This window comes from Neovison vison, chromosome 6 (assembly GCF_020171115.1).
Source record: "Neovison vison isolate M4711 chromosome 6, ASM_NN_V1, whole genome shotgun sequence".
Classification (NCBI taxonomy): Eukaryota; Metazoa; Chordata; class Mammalia; order Carnivora; family Mustelidae; genus Neogale; species Neogale vison.
This window is the reverse complement of record NC_058096.1, coordinates 80,883,691-80,903,789: the sequence shown is the minus strand read 5'-3', so window position 1 is coordinate 80,903,789 and position 20,099 is coordinate 80,883,691. Positions and strand designations below refer to the sequence as shown.

General features: G+C 38.4%; 1 protein-coding gene across 1 annotated transcript in view; it reads left to right on the top strand.

Annotated features, from left to right (window-relative positions):
- Window positions 1-5,427, top strand: part of PLCH1 (phospholipase C eta 1) — a 216,573-nt gene extending 211,146 nt beyond the window's left edge. Inside the window, exon 24 of the mRNA XM_044251645.1 lies at window positions 2,224-5,427. Coding sequence (XP_044107580.1) covers window positions 2,224-4,304 — 2,081 coding nt within the window. The 3' untranslated portion in view covers window positions 4,305-5,427. The remainder of the gene's footprint in view (window positions 1-2,223) is intronic.
- The last annotated feature ends 14,672 nt before the right edge of the window (window positions 5,428-20,099 follow it).

Here is a 20,099-nt window from a genome sequence, read left to right as displayed (position 1 = left end):
GGGAGGTGAAACAGACAAAACTGGAGCAGAGATCTTGGTTTTCCAAGTGGGTTTAATATTTACTGATTGTTCTAGGTAAAATAGAATTATATTGATTTTTTATTTGAGGTTGGATACAGTAGTATTTCTTTCCCCAACATACAACACATTTCCATGATTAGAAATGTTTATGGAGAAAGAAGTCAAGCTAGATGTCAAAAGCAAGCCATCTTCTTCACTTGAGAAATCTTTGCTTCCTCAAGAGGTAGCTCAGGTAGTGTTTTCCTGTGGCCTCATTTCCCTGATCCCTGGATGTTGGTAGGGAAGGAAGCATGTCTATGGCTCCTGTCCAGTTATAGGCTCCTCAGGCATACAGATCAAGCCTTACCTGTCTTTTCCCCTAATCTGAGCATAATGCTTCACTCATACCAAGAACTTGGTAAAAAATAATGCCTGCTTTGCAAGGTACCAAGGAGCTTCTGAGTTGTGGCAGTGACTCTTTCCTCTGACTTTTGTAAAGGAAGTATCAAAACTGTCCATTTGATGTCTCCATGACAAAAGTGTTTTAATTAAATCAGGATCATCTCAGACAAATATAATGTGATACCTGTTTAATTTAGGGAAATTCTCCTTCTATCATACAGTCTAATTTCAGTGTCCCACTTTCTCACAAACTCCCTGTTGCTTGTATTGATTTTTATTATAAGATATTCTAGGGAAACAAATGAATTTTTGAATGGCTTATTTGAAGGGAGAAAAAAGTTTAAAATTTTGAAAATTCACTAAAAGCAGTGTCAGAGAAGTGATGAAATATGTGCTTTAAAGTTTATTTCAAAATCCTGTTTTGGGAGAAAATAAAGCTCTACTCAATAGAAATAAATACTGGTTAATCCAGAAAACAGTATTGAGTTGATGCATATTACCTCCCTTAAACAGCTTTATAAATTTGTCATTCTCATTTATATTATATGAGACTTGTGGTAAATATAGAACAAACAAATGATTCAAGTTATAATGTTGAAAAAAAATAAGTGGAGAAAATGCAGAATACAAAATTCTATATATAATTCTGTCCCTCTAAAAGAGCTTACAGTAGCTCTCTCTGAGTGGTAACATCATAGGATATTTAATTTTTTTCTTTATAATTTTTGGATTTGTCAAACTTTTTATGATGAATTTTTCTTTAGTTAGGAAGATTTTTTTTTTTTTAAGATTTTATTTATTTATCAGAGAGAGAGGGGGAGAGAGCAAACACAGGCAGACAGAATGGCAGGCAGAGGCAGAGGGAGAAGCAGGCTCCCCGCCGAGCAAGGAGCCCGATGTGGGACTCGATCCCAGGACGCCGGGACCATGACCTGAGCCGAAGGCAGCTGCCCAACCAACTGAGCCACCCAGGCGTCCCTATTTTAATAAGATAAATAAATTCCTCTTTCTTATATATCCTGACTGAAAACATTTAAAAAAACACTATTGAGAGAATTAGGTAAAAAATAATTGAACATTTGATACTGTATGAGCATTATCCTAAGTATGGGGTACCCCAAATTCCTGTGACTTGTGTGTTTTTATAGATTTCTATTCTGTGCCTAATAACTTACTGCCTCTTTTAGGGGAGAATGTAATATGAAATTTGCATATTAAAAACAAAAATATGATTAAGAAAAAATTAGATATTAACAACGGCATAGAATTGGTCACCAAGTCTTTACTTTTAAACCTCAGAATCAGTAGATACTGGTATTTTAATACATTTATTGCACCATCCAGTCTGCTTTTTTTTTTTTAAGTAATATGATTTGTGATTTTTTACTAATCCATGTGTAACTTTGAAAGCTTATAGTATCTTGCTTACAGGTACCGCAATACTTTGTTTAACAGAACTGTCTTGTTCTATTTTTATTGCCATGCTTCTGTAGTACAAATCTGAATAGGAAACAACTTAAGGTAATCCTCACTGTAAAAGTATGGTAACTCATTGACATTTTTTTTTGACAATGACTATTACATCCTTAGCTGATGTAATAGATACTCAAAGGGAAGCTTCAGTGAAATTCCTATAAATATATTTTACCATTTATTCATCACACAGACACTTTGTTGCAAACCTCTGCAATCCATAACTATATTCTGTCACGATGTAACAGATTTACATTCTCCATTTGTCTGTCTGAAGACAAACATGAGTGTTTGCAGGGTCTACAAAAAGTGATACATATTACCTAAAATATTGTTTGTTTCATTCAGCAGAAGATAAGGATGGAAGAAGAAAAGGGAAGGCAAGTATAAAAGACCAACATTTGCCAAATTTCAACAAAAAGCTATCCTCTTCCTCTAGCGCCCTCCTCCACAAAGACATCAACCAGGGGGACTCCACCATTTCTGTTGCCAACACGCCAATTACGGGAGAACAGTTGGGAGTGGCAGGTCCCAAGGGTGGGAGAACCAAAGCAAATGTGTCAGGTGATGGCCAGGAACAGGAGTGCCCCAGCAGATTCCTCTCCCCAAGGCAGCATTTGGCTCTTGATCCTACAGTTACCCTAACACAAGGTCCATGTGGTGTGAAAACCAAGGCAAATGGGAATGCTGGGGGCTTTGCCGAGGAAAAAAGTACATTGTCAGGGAACATTTTTTCTCAAAGCAGCCTGGAGATTAAGAATTTGGAAGGGAGTTGGATTACGGGCCGAGCTGCAACGTCCTTTTCTTTGTCAGACGTCTCTGTGCTCTGTTCTGACATACCTGACTCGCATTCTACTGCCATTCAGCAGGAAAGTGAAATTTCCCATCTTATTGACAATGTCACATTAACCAATGAGAATGAGCCAGGCAGTTCTATTTCAGCACTGATTGGCCAGTTTGAGGAGACCAGTGATCAGGCAAACCTCACAGTTGTTTCTCAGCCCCCTAGCACCACTGTCACGTCAAGTCATCCTTCCTTGCCCACTTTGGAGCAAAAGATGCCCTTCAGGCATGACTTTTCCATGGGAAAATCCAAATCATCCTTCCTGTGCTCATCTCCTGCCCCGATTGCCTTCTCAAGTCCCGAGATTTCCAAACACTCAACACACACGGACTGTGAAACTACGTGCACTCCTGTCTCCAAAGCCAAGCCAGATGACATCTTTCCTGGTCAGGCCAAGACAGGGGCTGTGGAAAACAACCTGCATGGGTCCTATACTTCTCACTGCTGGTTACCAAAAAGTCCCACCAATGGCAAAGAGTGGGAAACACTAAAAAACCACAGCCCCTCCACTTCCACAGACTTGGCACTGGGAGAGGTCATAGCGGAAACCAATCTCTCTTTAAATTCTGGCGAGAGCAGTCTCGTGGAAGTGGACGGAGACTCAGAAAACCTGTCCATAACAACCTATGAATATAGAAGAGAGGACATAAGTCACTCTGCTTCTTCCTTAAAACCAGAGTACGGCCAGGATGTGGTGGAACATTTTCAAAGACATTTGAGGAACGGCTACCATAAAGAGACTTTTCCCCGTTCTGTCTCTGAAATACTCAACAATATTCAAGATGTCAAAAATCAAAGTATTTCTTGTCTAGCCTACCCGGGTGCTGGTTTTCTGCACAGCAACTGTTCAAATTTAGACACAAAAGTGAACCAAACCTGTGGGCCCCTGTCTAGTGATGAAGGCATGCAGGCCCCTGCACCCAGGCAGCCCACACATCCCCCTCTGCCTGCTCTGAAGCTGCCCAGCCCTTGCAAATCCAAAAGTTTGGGGGACTTAACATCAGAGGACATTGCCTGCAACTTTGAAAGCAAGTACCAGTGCATTAGTAAGAGTTTTGTTACAACCGGCATTAGAGACAAGAAGGGCGTGACCGCGAAGACGAAGTCTTTAGAGCCCATAGACGCCCTGACCGAGCAGCTGCGGAAGCTTGTGTCTTTCGACCAGGAAGAGGGCTGTCAGGTGCTCTATTCCAAGCCAGATGCCAGTCATTTCCCCAGGGCACTGGTCCGAAAGTTGTCATCCAGAAGCCAGAGCAGAGTGCGCAACATTGCCAGCCGTGCCAAGGAAAAGCAGGAAGCCAACAAGCAAAAAGTTGTCAACCCCAGCCACGCCGGAGGAGTGGTTCTGCGAAACAAACCCTCGGCGCCCCTGCCCGCTGGCAACCGGCACTCCACCGGTTCATACATCGCTGGCTACCTGCGGAGCAGCAAAGCGGGCGGCTTGGAAGGCCGCGGCATCCCAGAAGGGGCATGTGCCGCCTTGCGCCCCGGCTATGGCGACCCCTTTTGCTCGGATCATTCCATTCTGCAGACCGAGCCCAACAGTGAGGATAAACCAGAAATTTATTTTCTCTTGAGACTGTGAATTACATCAAGCTGCATTTTCAATGTTTACAAGGTATTCTGTAGAATTGTCAGAGTTTTCAGTAAACATGGTCTTGCCTTTGAAATGATTTTAAAAATGTATTTTTAAACTTGTATTTTGGTCTCCCTTTGACTCCCCGTGTTCTTCCTATTTCTGCATTTGTATATAGATTGGGGTGACATTTCCCTCTGCGTATGATCTTTCTCCCCTGATATGTAAACGCTCTCTGTATGAAATATGTGCATGCTTTGGTTGTGAAACTTAGCAGCAGCTTGGGTTCTGATGTCTGTCTGTTTCTCCGCCATGCTCTCTACTCTGCCCTCAGATCACAGTCACAAATGTACTCGGTTATACTCTATCATTGTTGAGGTCATTAAGAAACTTCGCAAAGGACAAAGGGATAAATTCTTTATTTTAAAGCCGTTATCATCATTCTTAGTTTTTCTTCTTCCTTGAGAAGCCCAGATGCATTTTTATAACTCAGTCAAAAGAAGATTAAAATAGTTACCCTGCCTTTTAAGATTTCCCTACCCTGTGCAGAATGAGTTCAGAGGAGATTGGTAACGGTTCCCCCCCACCCCCACTCCATACCCTCTCATTTTAGAGTAGGCTGTGAGGGTATGAGCATAAAGCAAGCTTCTGTATATAAGGACAAATTTGTTTGTTTTACATAAATTTTGTTACATATTTTTGCTAATGGCTTTGTATGTAACAAGAACACAGTTGCCAAGCTATTTGTTGTACTTTTGAATTTTCTGATTAAATTATAGACTGCAAATAATGGCTTTCAGAGTGCGGGACTTCTGTCAGACACTAACAGTAATAGTAATACAAGATTGAAAACATCCCCAGAGCTGTCAAGCAAAAAAAAAAAAAAAAAAAAAAAGAAGAAGAAGAAAAATATTTTCTCATAATAAAATCCAAATAAATAGATAATTAGAAGAAACCTTTTCCCTTCATGGAGCCAAGTAACTATATTTTAGTACCAACATACGTTATTTTCACTGTGAATCCATTTTTTTATTGCATGTTCAGATGTCCTTCTTTGCTTTTTTGTAATATTAACTGCAATGATGTTCTTCTTGGAATTCATGGAAATATAATTAAAGCAGATTTTTAAGCACTTTGTGAATTTTTTTTTTTTCAACTGGAGTTCATATGATGATTGCTGAGTAAGGGACCCAGCGTGCTCAGAACTATTTTTCTTTTCATCTTCACAGAAGAAGAGATAACTTCTACAGGGGATAGTTTCAAGCAGCAATTTATGTCTCAGTGTTTTCATTATGCTTTAAAAATCATATTTGTGAGGTGACTTGAAATCAAATGTAATGGGTTTCTTTGCATTCTGTGTTAATATTGCTAGTTTAAAAATAGTGCTTCCCAAATCCTGCCCTGGGTATGGGGGCAGCCAAGAATGCTGTGTTTGGTAAATCAGACCACCTGAAGGTTTGTTGGATGGGGAAAGAGTGGGGAGGAAGGCAATCAGACCCTGATTATCCTCAGTCCGCAACTCTGAACTTCTCCCTAGTGCTGAGGATCTTCCTCTCTGTGGACAAACCCTGGGATGCTGGTTGGGGTAGGAGTGTAATAGTGAAAGGAAGAGGGACCCTTCCTAAACCCGAGAGATTTTTGTCTTCTTGGGGGTTTGAAACCCACAATGTTCTATCCTTAGACCTTGGCTTGATTTTAAAAAGATCGACACAATGTAAAGTCGTTGAAGTTCATTTGCAAAGGGATAGAATTTAGCTGCCTTATTTGATAGGATCAGTATTATTTAAGAAAAAAATCCAAGAGTTTACATTTGGGTGTCATCTGTGTTTCAGAATGATTTAGAAGTGACATAAATGGTTGGTGCTAAGTGATGGGTGATCAGACCAACCCCCAGACACCATGTGTATCTGTTGTCCATACAAATAGTATTTGTCTACTGATAGGACTTAGGAAAACAGGAAAGAGTGACCTATGATTATATTTGGAGATTAATAATAAAGAAGAGGAAGCAATGATGCTTACATTTTAGTACAAGCTTTTAGTGTTCGGGTTGGACTCCTGATCAGAGTTTCACTTGTTCGGAGGATGGGTCAGAGACTCATCAGTCCCAAGGAAATCACACAGCAAGTCAGAGCTCAAGCATATATTAAAAGGTCTTCTAATTTTTCTTTTCTCTTAAGAGCTAGCAGGGAGATCCCAGTCTCTGCAGAGTCTGACTAGAGTAAGCCCTGGGAAGTGTCAAAGGTTCCCACTTGGCTCCTTTCTTAGAGGTTCTGTAGTAGACGATTCCAAGGCTGAGCAGCAGCAGGTGGCTGGGAGAGTTGCTAGCAGCAGTAGCATGATCCTCAGAGGGTGGAAGTAAAGCTGCTTAATATTTACATTAAGCCATCTTAACACCCTTTAGTGGGTCCCCATGATGTATGAAATAAGGTTCCATAGCCTTGTATACAAGGTCGTCTTTGATTTGGTGCCCTTGTCTGTTTCTATGGCCTGGTGGTCTCTGCCTTAGAATGCACTTTCCACCTTTGCTCACTACATTTTCCAAGAAGTATCCTGGAGGATCCCTTCTTCTAGAGAGCGTTTTCTGATTGTCATCTTCTCTTCCCTAGTTGTACCCAACCCATTAGGAATTACCCAAATTTGCCCGTGGAGAAGGGGGCTTCGATTCCACTCAGCGTATCAATTTGTTCACATGTCTGTCTCTTCCACTAGACTTAGACTTCTCTGAGGACAGGGCTTGTGCCTTATGCCTTTTTTCTAGCTCCAGGCCTGGTATCTATTTGCATTGGGTAAGTACTTGATAAACTGGTGAATAAGAAAACTTGAGGAAAAGGTGAGTGAAAGCAAAGCATGTGCCTAACATCTATTGTGTACGTGGGAGGCGGAAGAGATCCAGAATCTTGCTCCAACTCATTTGAATGGTGATGCCTGAATTTGTTCTCCTTTAATTTTTTTATCTCCTTGTTTCTAGCCCTTCCTTCCTTTTCTCTCCCTCTTAATGTAGTGTCTGTTTAGTCACTATGAGGTTATCTCCATCTTATAGATTCTGAAAATGAATCTCGATGAACATGTGATTTGCTCAAGGTCATAGGGGATAGGATATAGCCAAGCAAGGTTAATACAACTCCTACTTTTGTCCTCTTTCTCTTACCCACCATTGCTTTTCCTGCGGCCTTTAGTAAACATTTAGTGACACTCTGGGTTAGGAATTCATCTGTGTGCCAGTATTACAACAATAGGGACTTTCTTTAGGGAGCCACAGTGATGCTGAGACATAATATATTGGTTTTGTTGCAAATGTCCAGACACTTGGAAATTTACTACATACGGTAGTTGAAAATATAAGGAAAGAATTATAAAGTTATGTTGCTGTACATATGATATAATGAATACCCCTACTTTAAAAAATTAATAAGATTTATTTATTTATTTAAATTATTTTAATTAACATATAATGTATTATTTGCCCCAGGGGTACAGGTCTGTGAATCATTAGGTTTACACATTTTACAGCATTCACCATAGCACATACTCTCCCCAATGTCCCCAACCCAACCACACTCTCTCCATAGCCCCCACCCCCTCAGCAACCCTCAGTTTGTTTTGTGAGATTAGAGTCTCTTGTGGTTTGTCTCCCTCCCGATCCCATCTTGTTTCATTCTTTCCTTACCTATGCCCCAAGCCCCCCCACCCTGCCTTTCAAATTCCTCATATCAGAGAGATCATATGATAATTATCTTTCTCTGATTGAAATATTTCGCTTAGCATAATACCCTCTAGTTCCATCCACGTCTTTGCAAATGGTAAGATTTCATTTCTTTTGATGGCTGCATAGTATTCCATGCAGATGTGGTGTATATATACCACATCTTCTTTATCCATTCATCTCTTGATGGACATCTAGCCTCTTTCCATAGCTTGGCTCTGGAGGACATAGCTGCTATAAACATTCAGGTGCACATGCCCCTTTGGATCACTACGTTCGTATCTTTAGGGTAAATACCCAGTAGTGTGATTGCTGGGTCATAGGGTAGCTCTATTTTCAACTTTTTGAGGAACTGCCATGCTGTTTTCCAGAGTGGCTGCACCAGCTTGCATTCCCACCAACAGTGTAGGAGGGTTCCCCTTTCTCTGCATCCTCACCAATATCTATTGTTTCCTGACTTGTTAATTTTAGCCATTCTGACTGGTGTGAGGTTGTATCTCATTGTGGTTTTGATTTGTATTACCCTGATGCCAAGTAATATTGAACACTTTTTCATGTGTCTGTTGGCCATCTGGAAGTCTTTGCAGAAATGTCTGTTCATGTCTTCTACCCATTTCTTGATTGGATTATTTGTTCTTTGGGTGTTGAGTTAGATAAGTTCTTTATAGATTTTGGATACTAGCACTTTATCAGATATGTCACTTGCAAATATTTTCTCTCATTTTGTCAGTTGTTTTTTGGTTTTGTTGACAGTTTCCTTTGCTGTGTAAAAGCTTTTGTTCTTGATGAAGTCCCTAGTTCATTTCTGCCCTTGCTTCCCTTGCCTTTGACTATGTTTCTAGGAAGAAGTTGCTGTGGCGTCGAAGAGGTTGCTGCCTGTGTTCTCCTTAAGGATTTTGATGGATTCCTGTCTCACATTGAGATCTTTTCATCCATTTGGAGTCTATTTTTATGTGCGGTGTAAGGAAATGGGTCCAGTTTCATTCTTCTGCATGTGACTGTCCAATTTTCCCAACACAATTTCTTGAAGAGACTGTCTTTTTTCCATTGGATGTCCTTTCCTGCTTTGTCGAAGATTAGCTGACCATAGAGTTGAGGGTCTATTTCTGGGCTCTCTATTCTGTTCCATTGATCTATGTGTCTGTTTTTGTGCCAGTATCATACTGTCTTGATGACAGCTTTGTAATAGAGCTTGAAATCTGGAATTGTGATGCCACCAACTTTGGCTTTCTTTTTCAATATTCCTGGCTATTCAAGGTCTTTTCTGGTTCCATACAAATTTTAGGATTATTTGTTCCATTTCTTTGAAAAAAACTGGATGGGATTTTGGTAGGGATTGCATTAAATGTGTAGGTTGCTTTAGGTAGCATAGACATTTTCACAATATTTGTTCTTCCAATCCATGAGCATGGAACATTCTTCCATTTCTATGTATCTTCCTCAATTTCCTTCATGAGTACTTTATAGTTTTCTGAGTACAGATTTTTGCCTCTTTGGTTAGGTTTATTCTTAGGTATCTTATGGTTTGGGGAGTGACTGTAAATGGGATGGACTCTTTAATTTCCCTTTCTTCTGTCTTGCTGTTGGTGTGTAGAAATGCAACTGATTTCTGTGCATTGATTTTTGTATCCTGACACTTTACTGAATTCCTGTATGAGTTCTAGCAGTTTTGGAGTAGAGTCTTTTGGGTTTTCCACCTAAAGTATCATATCATCTGCAAAGAGTGAGAGTTTGACTTCTTTGATTTGGATGCATTTAATTTCTTTTTGTTGTCTGATTGCTGAGGCTATGACTTCTAGTACTATGTTGAATAGCAGTGGTGATGGTGGATAGCCCTGCTGTGTTCTTGACCTTAGGGGAAAAGCTCTCAGTTTTTCCTCATTGAGAATGATATTCACTGTGGGTTTTTCATAGATGGTTACATGATATTGAGGTATTTACCCTCTATCACTACACTGTGAAGAGTTTTGATCAAGAAAGGATGCTGTACTTTGTCAAATGCTTTTTCAGGATCTATTGAGAGTATCCTATGATTCTTGTTCTTTCTTTCATTAATGTATTGTATCGCATTGATTGATTTGCGGATATTGAGCCAACATTGCAGCTCAGGAATAAATCCCACTTGGTCGTGGTGAATAATCCTTTTAATGTACTGTTGGATCCTCTATTTTGGTGAGTATTTTGGTGAGAATTTTTGCATCTGTATTCATCAAGGATATTGGTCTGTAATTTTCTTTTTTGGTGGGATCTTTGTCTGGTTTTGGGATCAAGGTAATGCTGGCCTCATAAAATGAGTTTGGAAGTTTTTCTTTCATTTCTACTTTTTGGAACAGTTTCAGGAGAATAGGTATTAATTTTTCTTTAAATGTTTGGTAGAATTCCCCTGGGAAGCCGTCTGGCCCTGGGTTCTTGTTTGCTGGGAGATTTTTGATGACTGTTTCAATCTCCTTACTGGTTATGGGTTTGTTCAGGTTTTCTGGTTTTTTTTTTCCTGGTTCAGTTTTGGTAGTCTATATGTCTCTAGGAATGCATCCATTTCTTCCAGATTGTCAAATGTGCTGGCATATACTTGCTCATAATATGTTCTTACAATTGTTTATATTTCTTTGGTGGTGGTTGTGACCTCTCTTCTTTCATTCATGATTTTATTTATTTGGGTCCTTTCTCTTTTCTTTTTGGTAAGTGTGGCCAGGGGGCTTATCAGTCTTACTAATTCTTTCAAAGAACCAGCTCCTAGTTTCATTGATTTGTTTATTGTTCTTTTGGTTTCTATTTCATTGTTTGTGCTCTGATCTTTATTATTTCTCTTCTCTTGCTGGGTTTAGGCTTTCTTTGCTGTTCTTTCTCTAGCTCTCTAGTGTAGGGTTAGGGTGTGTTATTGAGACCTTTCTTCCTTCTTTTTTTTTTTTCTTTTTTTAAAGATTTCATTTATCTATTTGACAGACAAAGATCACAAGTAGGCAGAGAGGCAGGCAGAGAGAGAGGAGGAAGCAGGCTCCCCGATGAGCAGAGAGCCCGATGCGGGGCTCAATCCCAGGACCTGAGATCATGACCTGAGCTGAAGGCAGAGGCTTTAACCCACTGAGCCACCAAGGTGCCCCCCTTTCTTCCTTCTTGAAAAAGGCTTGTATCACTATATAATTTCCTCTCAGGTCTGTGTTTTCTGGGTCCCACAGATTTTGAACCATTGTGTTTTCATTATCATTTGTTTCCATGAATTTTTTCAATTCTTCTTTAATTTCCTGGTTGACCCATTCATTCTTTAGTAGGATTCCCTTTAGCCTCCATGTGTTTGAGTTCTTTCCAGCTTTGCTCTTGTGATTGAGTTCTGGCTTCAGAACAGTGTGGTCTGAAAATATGCAGGAATGACCCCAATTTTTTGGTACTGTTTGAGACCTGATTTGTGACCCACAATGTGATCTATTCTGAAGAATATTACATGTGCACTAGAGAAGAACATATTCTGTTACTTTGGGATGGAATGTTCTGAATATATCTGTGATGTCCATCTGGTCCAATGTGTCATTTAAGGCCTTTATTTCCTTCTTGATCTTTTGCTTGGATGATCTGTCCATTTCAGTGAGGGGGCTTTTAAAGTCCCTACTATTATTGTATTAGAGTTGATGTGTTTCATAGATTTTGTTATAATTGGTGTATATAGTTGGCTGCTTCCATGTTAGGGGCATAGATATTTAAAATTGTTAGATCTTGTTGGACAGACTCTTTGAGTATGATAAAGTGTCCTTCCTCATCTCTTATTATAGTCTTTGGCTTAAAATCTAACTTATCTGATATAAGGATTGCCATTCCAGTTTTCTTTTGATGTCCATTAGCATGGTAAATTATTTTCCACCCCCTCACTTTAAATCTGGAGGTGTCTTTGGGTCTAAAATGAGTTTCTTATAGACAACATATTGGTGGGTTTCGCTTTTTTATCCATTCTGATTCCCATCCGTTCTGATGCCCCTATTGATTGGGGCATTTAGCCCATTTACGTTCAGGGTAACTATTGAAAGATACGAATTTAGTGCCATTGTATTGCCTGTAAGGTGACTATTACTGTATATTGTCTCTATTCCTTTCTGGTCTACTACTTTTAGGCTCTCTCTTTGCTTAGAGGATCCCTTTTGATATTTCCTGTAGGACTGGTTTGGTGTTTACAAATTCTTTTAATTTTTGTTTGTCCTGGAAGCTTTTTATCTCTCCTTCTATTTTCAAGGATAGCCTAGCTGGATATAGTATTCTTGGCTGCATGTTTTTCTCATTTAGTGCTCTGAATATATCATGCCAATTCTTTCTGTCCTGCCTGGTCTCTGTGGATGAGTCTTCTGCCAATCTAATATTTTTACCATTGTATTTTACAGACTTCTTGTCCTGGGCTGATTTCAGGATTTTCTCTCTGTCACTAAGACTTAGAAGTTTTACTATTAGATGATGGGGTGTGGACCTATTTTTATTGATTTTGAGAAGGGTTCTCTATGCCTCCTGGATTTTGATGCTTGTTCCCTTTGCCATAAGAGGGAAATTCTTTACTATAATTTGCCCCAATATACCTTCTGCCCCCCTCTCTCTTTCTTCTGGAATCCCAATTATTCTAATATTGTTTTGTCTTATGGTATCACTTATCTCTCGAATTCCCCCTTCATGGTCCAGTAGTTGTTTGTCTCTTTTGCTCAGCTTCTTTATTCTCTGTCATTTGGTCTTCTATATCACTAATTCTCTCTTCTGCCTCATATATCCTAGCAGTGAGAGCCTCCATTTTTTTTATTGCATCTCATTAACAGCTTTCTTGATTTAAACTTGGTTAGATTTTAGTTCTTTTATTTCTCCAGAAAGGGATTTTATTTCTCCAGAGAGAGCTTCACTAATATCCTCCATGCCTTTTTTGGCTTTTTGAGCCCAGCTAGCACCTTGAGTATCGTCATTCTGAACTCTAGTTCTGACAGTTTACTAATGTCTGTATTGATTAGGTCCCTAGCCATCAGTACTGCCTCTTGTTCTTTGTGTGTGTGTGTGTGTATGTGTGTGTGTGTGTGTGTGTGGTGAGTTTTTCTGCCTTGCCATTTTTTCCAGATAAGAATATATGAAAGAGAAAATGCTAAAAGGGTGGAAAAGACCCCAGAAAAATATATGTTAACCAAATCAGAGGAGACCCAAAACCGGGGGGAGAAGAAAGGGGGGGGGAGAATATATATATAGAACAGAGCCACGCACTTGATTTTGGGTGTATTTTGGTGTCTTAGAAGAAACTACTTCCCAAAATTTTAAAGAAAGGAAAACTTATGTATATATAAAAATAAGGGTAAACGTGATGAAGGGATGAAATGTGACTATAAAGATGAAAATTTTAAAAAGATTCTAAAAAATGAATGGTTAAGTTGGTTGGAAAAAAGAAAAAAAAAGGAGAGAATATGATCAGACTGGAGACTAGAACAAAGTCATGTGCTAGATTTAGGGTATATTTTGATCTATTAGAAGAAATTGTATCCCAGAATTTTAAAAGAAAAAAGCCTATATGTATACAAAAAATAAGGTTAAGTACATGGAAGAGATAAAATATGCATATAGCAATGAAAAATTTAAAAGGTTTTTTAAAAAGGCATTGTTAGTATAAGTAGTTTAAAAATGTTAAAAGAGGGAAAGAAGAAATATTAAAAAATAGAATAAGAAAAAATAAAATTAAAAAAAATTTAACTTTGCAAGACTGAAGGATCATGGGGAAAATGCCATGAATTCCATGCGTTGCTTTCCCCTAGCTCTGGAGTTCCGCAGTTCTTGTTGATTGGTAAACTTGGTCTTGGCTGGATGTTCTTCCTGATCTTTGCGGGGAGAGGCCTGTTGCAGTGATTCTCAAATATTTTTGCCCAAGGTGGTATTGCACCGCCCTTGCCAGGGGCCAAACTAAGTAATCTGCTCTGGTTCACTCTTTGTAGCTTTTGTTCCCTGAATGCTTTCTATAGAGCTTTGGAGGATGGGAGTGAAAATGCAGCCTCCCAGTCTCCAGCCTGGAAGAGTCAAGAGCTTGGGGCCCCTCTCCTCAATGTGCCCTCAGGGCAAAGCAGTCAGTCCTTCCATCTTCCTGGTCTCAGGTGGCACTCTGTGCTCACCTGACCTGTGACCGAGTAATTCTCTCTCTGGTGAATGGCCCCATTTGGAGTCTCCAAACCCAACATATTTCTGCTGCACACTCCTGTGTCACTCCTCCTGGAGGAGGAAGGAGGGGGTCTCTCCAGATATGTCACTTGTGGGGTCCCTGCTTGAAGAGCAGTGGCCCAATTGTGCCTTGGATCACAGTTTAAGGTAACCCCGGGGTGAGAATCCACTCCTCGCCTCTGTCTCTGTAGCCAGCTTCCCCGCTCCAACACCTGGGAGCTCTGCCACACTCAGACATCCCTAGTCTTTCTGTGACATTGTGAGTCCTAGACCACACTGTCCCCACGAGGGCTCCACTCCCACTTAGCCTCTGGAGCAATGTCCCTCAGTGGAGCAGCTTTCTAAAAGTTCTGATTTTGTGCTCCACTGCTCCATTGCTTGCCGGGATTCAGCCCCTCCCCTCATGGTCTTCTCATGATCTTCCCATCGCTTTGGATTCACTTCTCTGTCTGTCCTACCTTCCAGAAAGTGGTCAATTTTCTGTTCCTAGAATTGCTGCTCTTCTCTTCTATCTTCTGTTGAGTTTGTAGGTGTTCGGAACGATTTGATAACTATCTAGATGAACTCTGGGACCTAATGCTGTTTCAGTCTGCTACTTCTCCACCACCTTGCTTCCTCCCTTCCAAGCGTTATTTTTTCTAAGCAGTTTTAAATTCACAGCAAATTTGAGGAAGAGGTACAGAGATTTCTCATATACCCTTCTCACATACACACAACTTCCCCCACTATTTACATTACCCACTATATTGGGTAAATTTATTATAATTTATAACCCATATTGACACATCATTATCACCCAAAGTTCATTATTTGCATTAGAGTTCATTCTTGGGATTGTATATTTTGTGGGGTTTGATGAATGTATAGTAAGTATCCACCACTGTAGTATCATACAGAAAAGTTTCAATGCCCTAAAAATCTTTTGTGTTCTGCCTATTTAGTCTTACCCCCACAAACCCTGGAAACCATTGTCTCTTCACTGTCTCCATTAGTTTTACCTTTTTTATAATGTCCTATACTTGGAACTATATAGCATGTTCACACTGGCTTCTTTCACTTAGTAATATGCATTTAAATTTCTTTCATGTCTTTTCAGGGTGTGCTAGCTCTTTTTAAGTGCTAAATAATATTCCATTGACTGGATGCACCATAGTTTATTGATTCACCTACTAAAGGACATCTTGATTGTTTCCAAGTTTCAGCAATTGTGGATAAATTTACCATAAATATCCGTATGCAGGTTTCTATTCTTTAAGATTTATTTATTTTAGAAAGAGAATGTGTGCATGAGCCATGGGAACGGCAGAAGGAGACAAAGAGTAGCAGACTCCCCACTGAGTGCAGAGCCTCACAAGGGGCTGGGTCTTGCCACCCTGAGACCATGACCTGAGCTGAAACCAAGAGTTGGACACCTAACTGATTGAACCACCGAAGCACCACTGTGTATAGGTTTTTTGTGTAGACATAAGTTTTCAATTCATCTTGGTAAATACCAAGGAGCATGGTTACTAGATTCTGTGGGATAAGAGTATGTTTACTTTCATAAGAACCTTCTGAACCTTATCTTCCAAAATGGCTGTACTACTTTGTATTCCCACTAGCAATGAAGAAGAGTTCTCATTCCTCCACATCCTTGCAAGTATTATTATTTTTCTTCAGTATTGAGTTGGTTGTTCTAGGTCTTTGGATTTTCATATAAGCTTTAGAATCAGTTTGTCAATGTCCACCAAATAACTTTCTGGGGTTTTGGTTGGGATTACAGTGAATCTATAGATCAATTTGGGAAGAACTCACATCTTGGCAATATTGAATCTTTCCATGAACATATAATATCTCTCCATTTATTTCATCCTCTTTAGATATCTTTCATCAGAGTTTTATAGCTTTTCTCATACAGAGAGTTCTTCTTCAACAAGTATTGTTAGGTTTATACCTAAGTTTTTCATATTGTGGGGTGCTAATGTAAATAGTAGTATATTTTTAATGTCAAATTCCTTATGCTCGTTCCTGGTATAAGGAGAACAGTTAACTTCTGTATATTAACTTTGTATCCCGCAACCTTACTGTAATCACTTATTAGTTCCAAATGGCTTATCTCCCACCCCAATTCTTTTACTTTTTCCAACATAGACAATCATGTCATAAAACAAAGAGTTTTATTTCTTCCTTTCCTATTTGAATACTTTTAATTTTCTTTTCCTTTTTCCTTTTCTTGTCTTATTTCAATAGCCAGGACTTCCAACATAATATTGAAAAGCAGTGGTGAGAATGGATATCCTTTCCTTATTCCTCATCTTAACAGGCGAGGTTGAATTTTCTCACCATTGTGATATTAGCTGTTGGTTTTTTGTAAGTGTTCTTTATCAAGTTGAAGATGTTATATGTATATATAAAAGTTCCTGTATGTATATATTTTATATGTATATAAAATATTAAATGTACATTCCTAGTTGTCTGAGAGTTTTTTAAATCATGAATTGGTGCTGGGTTCTGTCAAATGTTTTTCCTGCATCTGTTAATATGACCATGTGATTTTTCTTAGCTTATTGATTTTATGTATTACATTAATTGATCATTTTTTTAAGATTTAAAAAATTATTTTATTATTATATTTTTAATTATTTTATTATTATTATTTATTTGTTTGACAGACAGATCACAAGTAGGCAGAGAGGCAGACAGAGAACCCGATGTGGGACTCGATTCCAAGACCTTGGGACCATGACCCAAGCCAAAGGCAGAGGCTTTAACCCACTGAGCCACCCAGGTGTTCCATTAATTGATTTTTGGATATTGAACCAGCCTTGCATAACTGACATACATCCCACTTGATTATAGTGTATAATTCTTTTCTTGCATTGCTGGATTATATTTGCTAATATTTTGTTAAGGATTTTTGCATCAATGTTCATGAGATATTAAGTGAGTATTAGTCTGTAGTTTTTGAGCATCTTGTCTGGTTTTGGTATTAGGGTAATACTGGACTCACTGAATGAGTTAGGAAGTATTCCCTCTGTTTCTATCCTCTGGAAGAGATTGTAGAGAATTGGTATAATTTCCTTCTTAAATGTTAGAATTCACTAGTGAACTGGGCCTTGTGCTTTCTGTTTTGGAAGGTTATTAATTATTGGCTCAATTTCTTTTTTTTTTTTCAAGATTTGTATTGATTTATTTGAGAGAGGGATGGAGGGAGCGAGAAGGACAGAGAGAGAGACAGAATGAGAGGGAAGAGGAGTAGAGGGAGAAGGAGCAGCAGAATCCCTGCTGAGAAGAGAGCCTGACCTAGGGCTCGATCCCAGGATCCAGGACCTGAGGATCATGACTTGAGCCAAAGGTTCACTAGTGAACCCATCTAGGCCTCATGGTTCTGTTTTGGAAGATTATTAATTATTGGTTCAAGTTCTTTTTTTTTTTCCCCCAAGATTTTTATTTATTTATTTATTTGAGGTGGAGGGGAGAGAGAGACAGAGAGAATGAGAGGGAAGAGGGGTGGAGGGAGAAGGAGAAGCAGAATCCCCACTGAGAAGAGAGCCTGACATAGGGCTTGATCCAGGATCCTGACCATCATGACTTGAGCCAAAGGAAAATGCTTAACTCACTGAACAACACAGGTGCACCTATTGGTTCAATTTCTTTAATGAATATAGATTTCTAGGTTACTCAGGAGTGTAGTGTTTAATTTCCAAGAATTGGGGATTTTCCAACTATTGATTCTAGTTTAATTCCATTGTGGTGTTTACAGCAGATATATGATATTTATTCTTTAAAACTTATTAAGTTGTATTTTATGGTTCAGAATGTTGTCCATCTTGATGAATTTTCATGTGAGCCTCGAGCAGAGTGTGTAATCTCTTGTTCTTGGATGAAGTAATCAGTAAACATCACTTATATCTGGTCGACTTATGGTATTGTTGAGCTCAGCTATGTCTTTATTGATTTTTTGCTTATTGGGTCTGTCCATTATTGAAAGGGAAATATTAACATCTCTAACTATAATGGTACATTCATCTATTTCCTTTTTTTTCTCATGTATTTTGATGCTCTGTTTTTAGGTGAAACACATTAAGGATTATTACATCTTCTTGGGGGTACCAATGGACATATAATGTCCATTATATCCCTGATTACTTTTCTTGCTTTGAGTCTGCCTATCTGAAACTAATATAGCTATTCTTGCTTTTTAAAAAATTAGTGTTAGCATGGTATATATTTCTCTTTTCCTTTGCTTAGGTCTGTATGTATTTTTATAGTTGATTTTCTTATAGACAACATATAGGTGAGTCTTTTTTGGATCCACTATGACAATATCTTTTAATTGGTTCACTTAGATCATTGGCATTTAAAATAAATATTGATATAGTTGCATTAATATCTTCCATATTTGTTACTGTTTTCTATTTGTTGCCCTTCTATTTTTTCCTATTTTTGTCTTCCATGCCTTTTTTTTTTTTTTCTTTCATGGTTTCTATAGGACTTCATTTTCTCTTTTTTACTCCTTTTAGTGGCTTCCCTAGAGTTAGCAATACACATTTACACCTAATCCACTTTCAGGTAACACTACATTTCACAGGTAGTGTGAGTACTTTATAATAGCAAAATAATTCTAATTCTCCTGTCCTGGTATCATTGTTGTCATTCATTTCACTTATAGATAAGCATACATAAGCATATATACACATGCACACACACACACACACACTTAAACATGCATAATTGAAAACATTATTGCTATTATTATTATTTGAACAAACTCAGTTGTTACATGAACTAAGAATAAGAAAAGTAAGTTTTTACTTTATCTTCACTTATTCTCTGATGCTCTCCTTTTCTTTATGTAGATTTGAGTTTCTGACCTATATAATTTTTCTTTGTCTGAGAATGTCTTTATTTCTTCACTATTGAAGGATAATTTTATATGGCACAGAATTCCAGTTTGATAGGTTTTCTCACTTAACACTTGAAATATTTTATTCTACTCTCTTTTTGCTTGTATGGTTTCTGGGGAGACATTGGATGTAGTTCTTATATTTATTCCTTTATAAGTAAGGTGTTTTTTCTCTCTCTGACTTCTTTCAAGATTTTTCCTTTATATCTGATTTTCTGCAGTTTGAAAGCCAAGGTATATGTGTTTTGTTTATTTGTTTGTTTGTTTGACATTTATCTGCTTGGTGTCCTCTGTGCTTTCTGATTCTATAGTGTCTGACATTTAATGTAGGGAAATTCTATCATCGTTGTTTCAAATGTTTCTTTTGTTCTTTTTTCTCTTTCTTTTCCTTCTAATATTTTCATGATGTGTACATTACACCTTTTGTAGTTGTCCTACAGTGTTTGGATATTCTGTCCTCTTTTTTGTTCTTGGTTTTCAATCTTTGTTCTTTTTCACTTTTTGAAGTTTCTGTTGTCACATTTTCAAGCTCAAAACATGGGCTTCAATGAGCCCATCAAAGGCGTTTCTTGATCTCCAGTTTGATTCTTTCTTAGAATTTCTATCTCTTTGCTTATATGTTCTTATTCTGTTTTTGAATTTTGCCTACTTTTTCCATTAAGGCTATTAGCATATTAATTACATTTAAAAAAAAAATTCCTCTTCCAATAATTCCAACATTCCTGTCATATCTGACTCTGGTTCTGATGCTTTTTTATGTCTCTTCAGACTATTTTTTTTTTTTTTTTGCCTTTTAGTATGCCTTGTAATTTTTGGTCAGAAGATGGACATGTACAGGGTAAAAGGAACTAGAGTATATAGGTCTTTAGTCATATGATGATATAGTGTGTAGGTGGGTAGTGAAATCATTCTATAGTCTTATGATTAGGTCTCTGGCTTTTGGTAAGTCTGTGCCCCTGGACAGTGAACTTCACCAGTACTTCTCAGTATTCCTCCTCCCCTTCCTTAGGTGGAACAGGGTTGGGGCTGGAGTTGAGTATTTCTCTTCCCCCGATTGGTT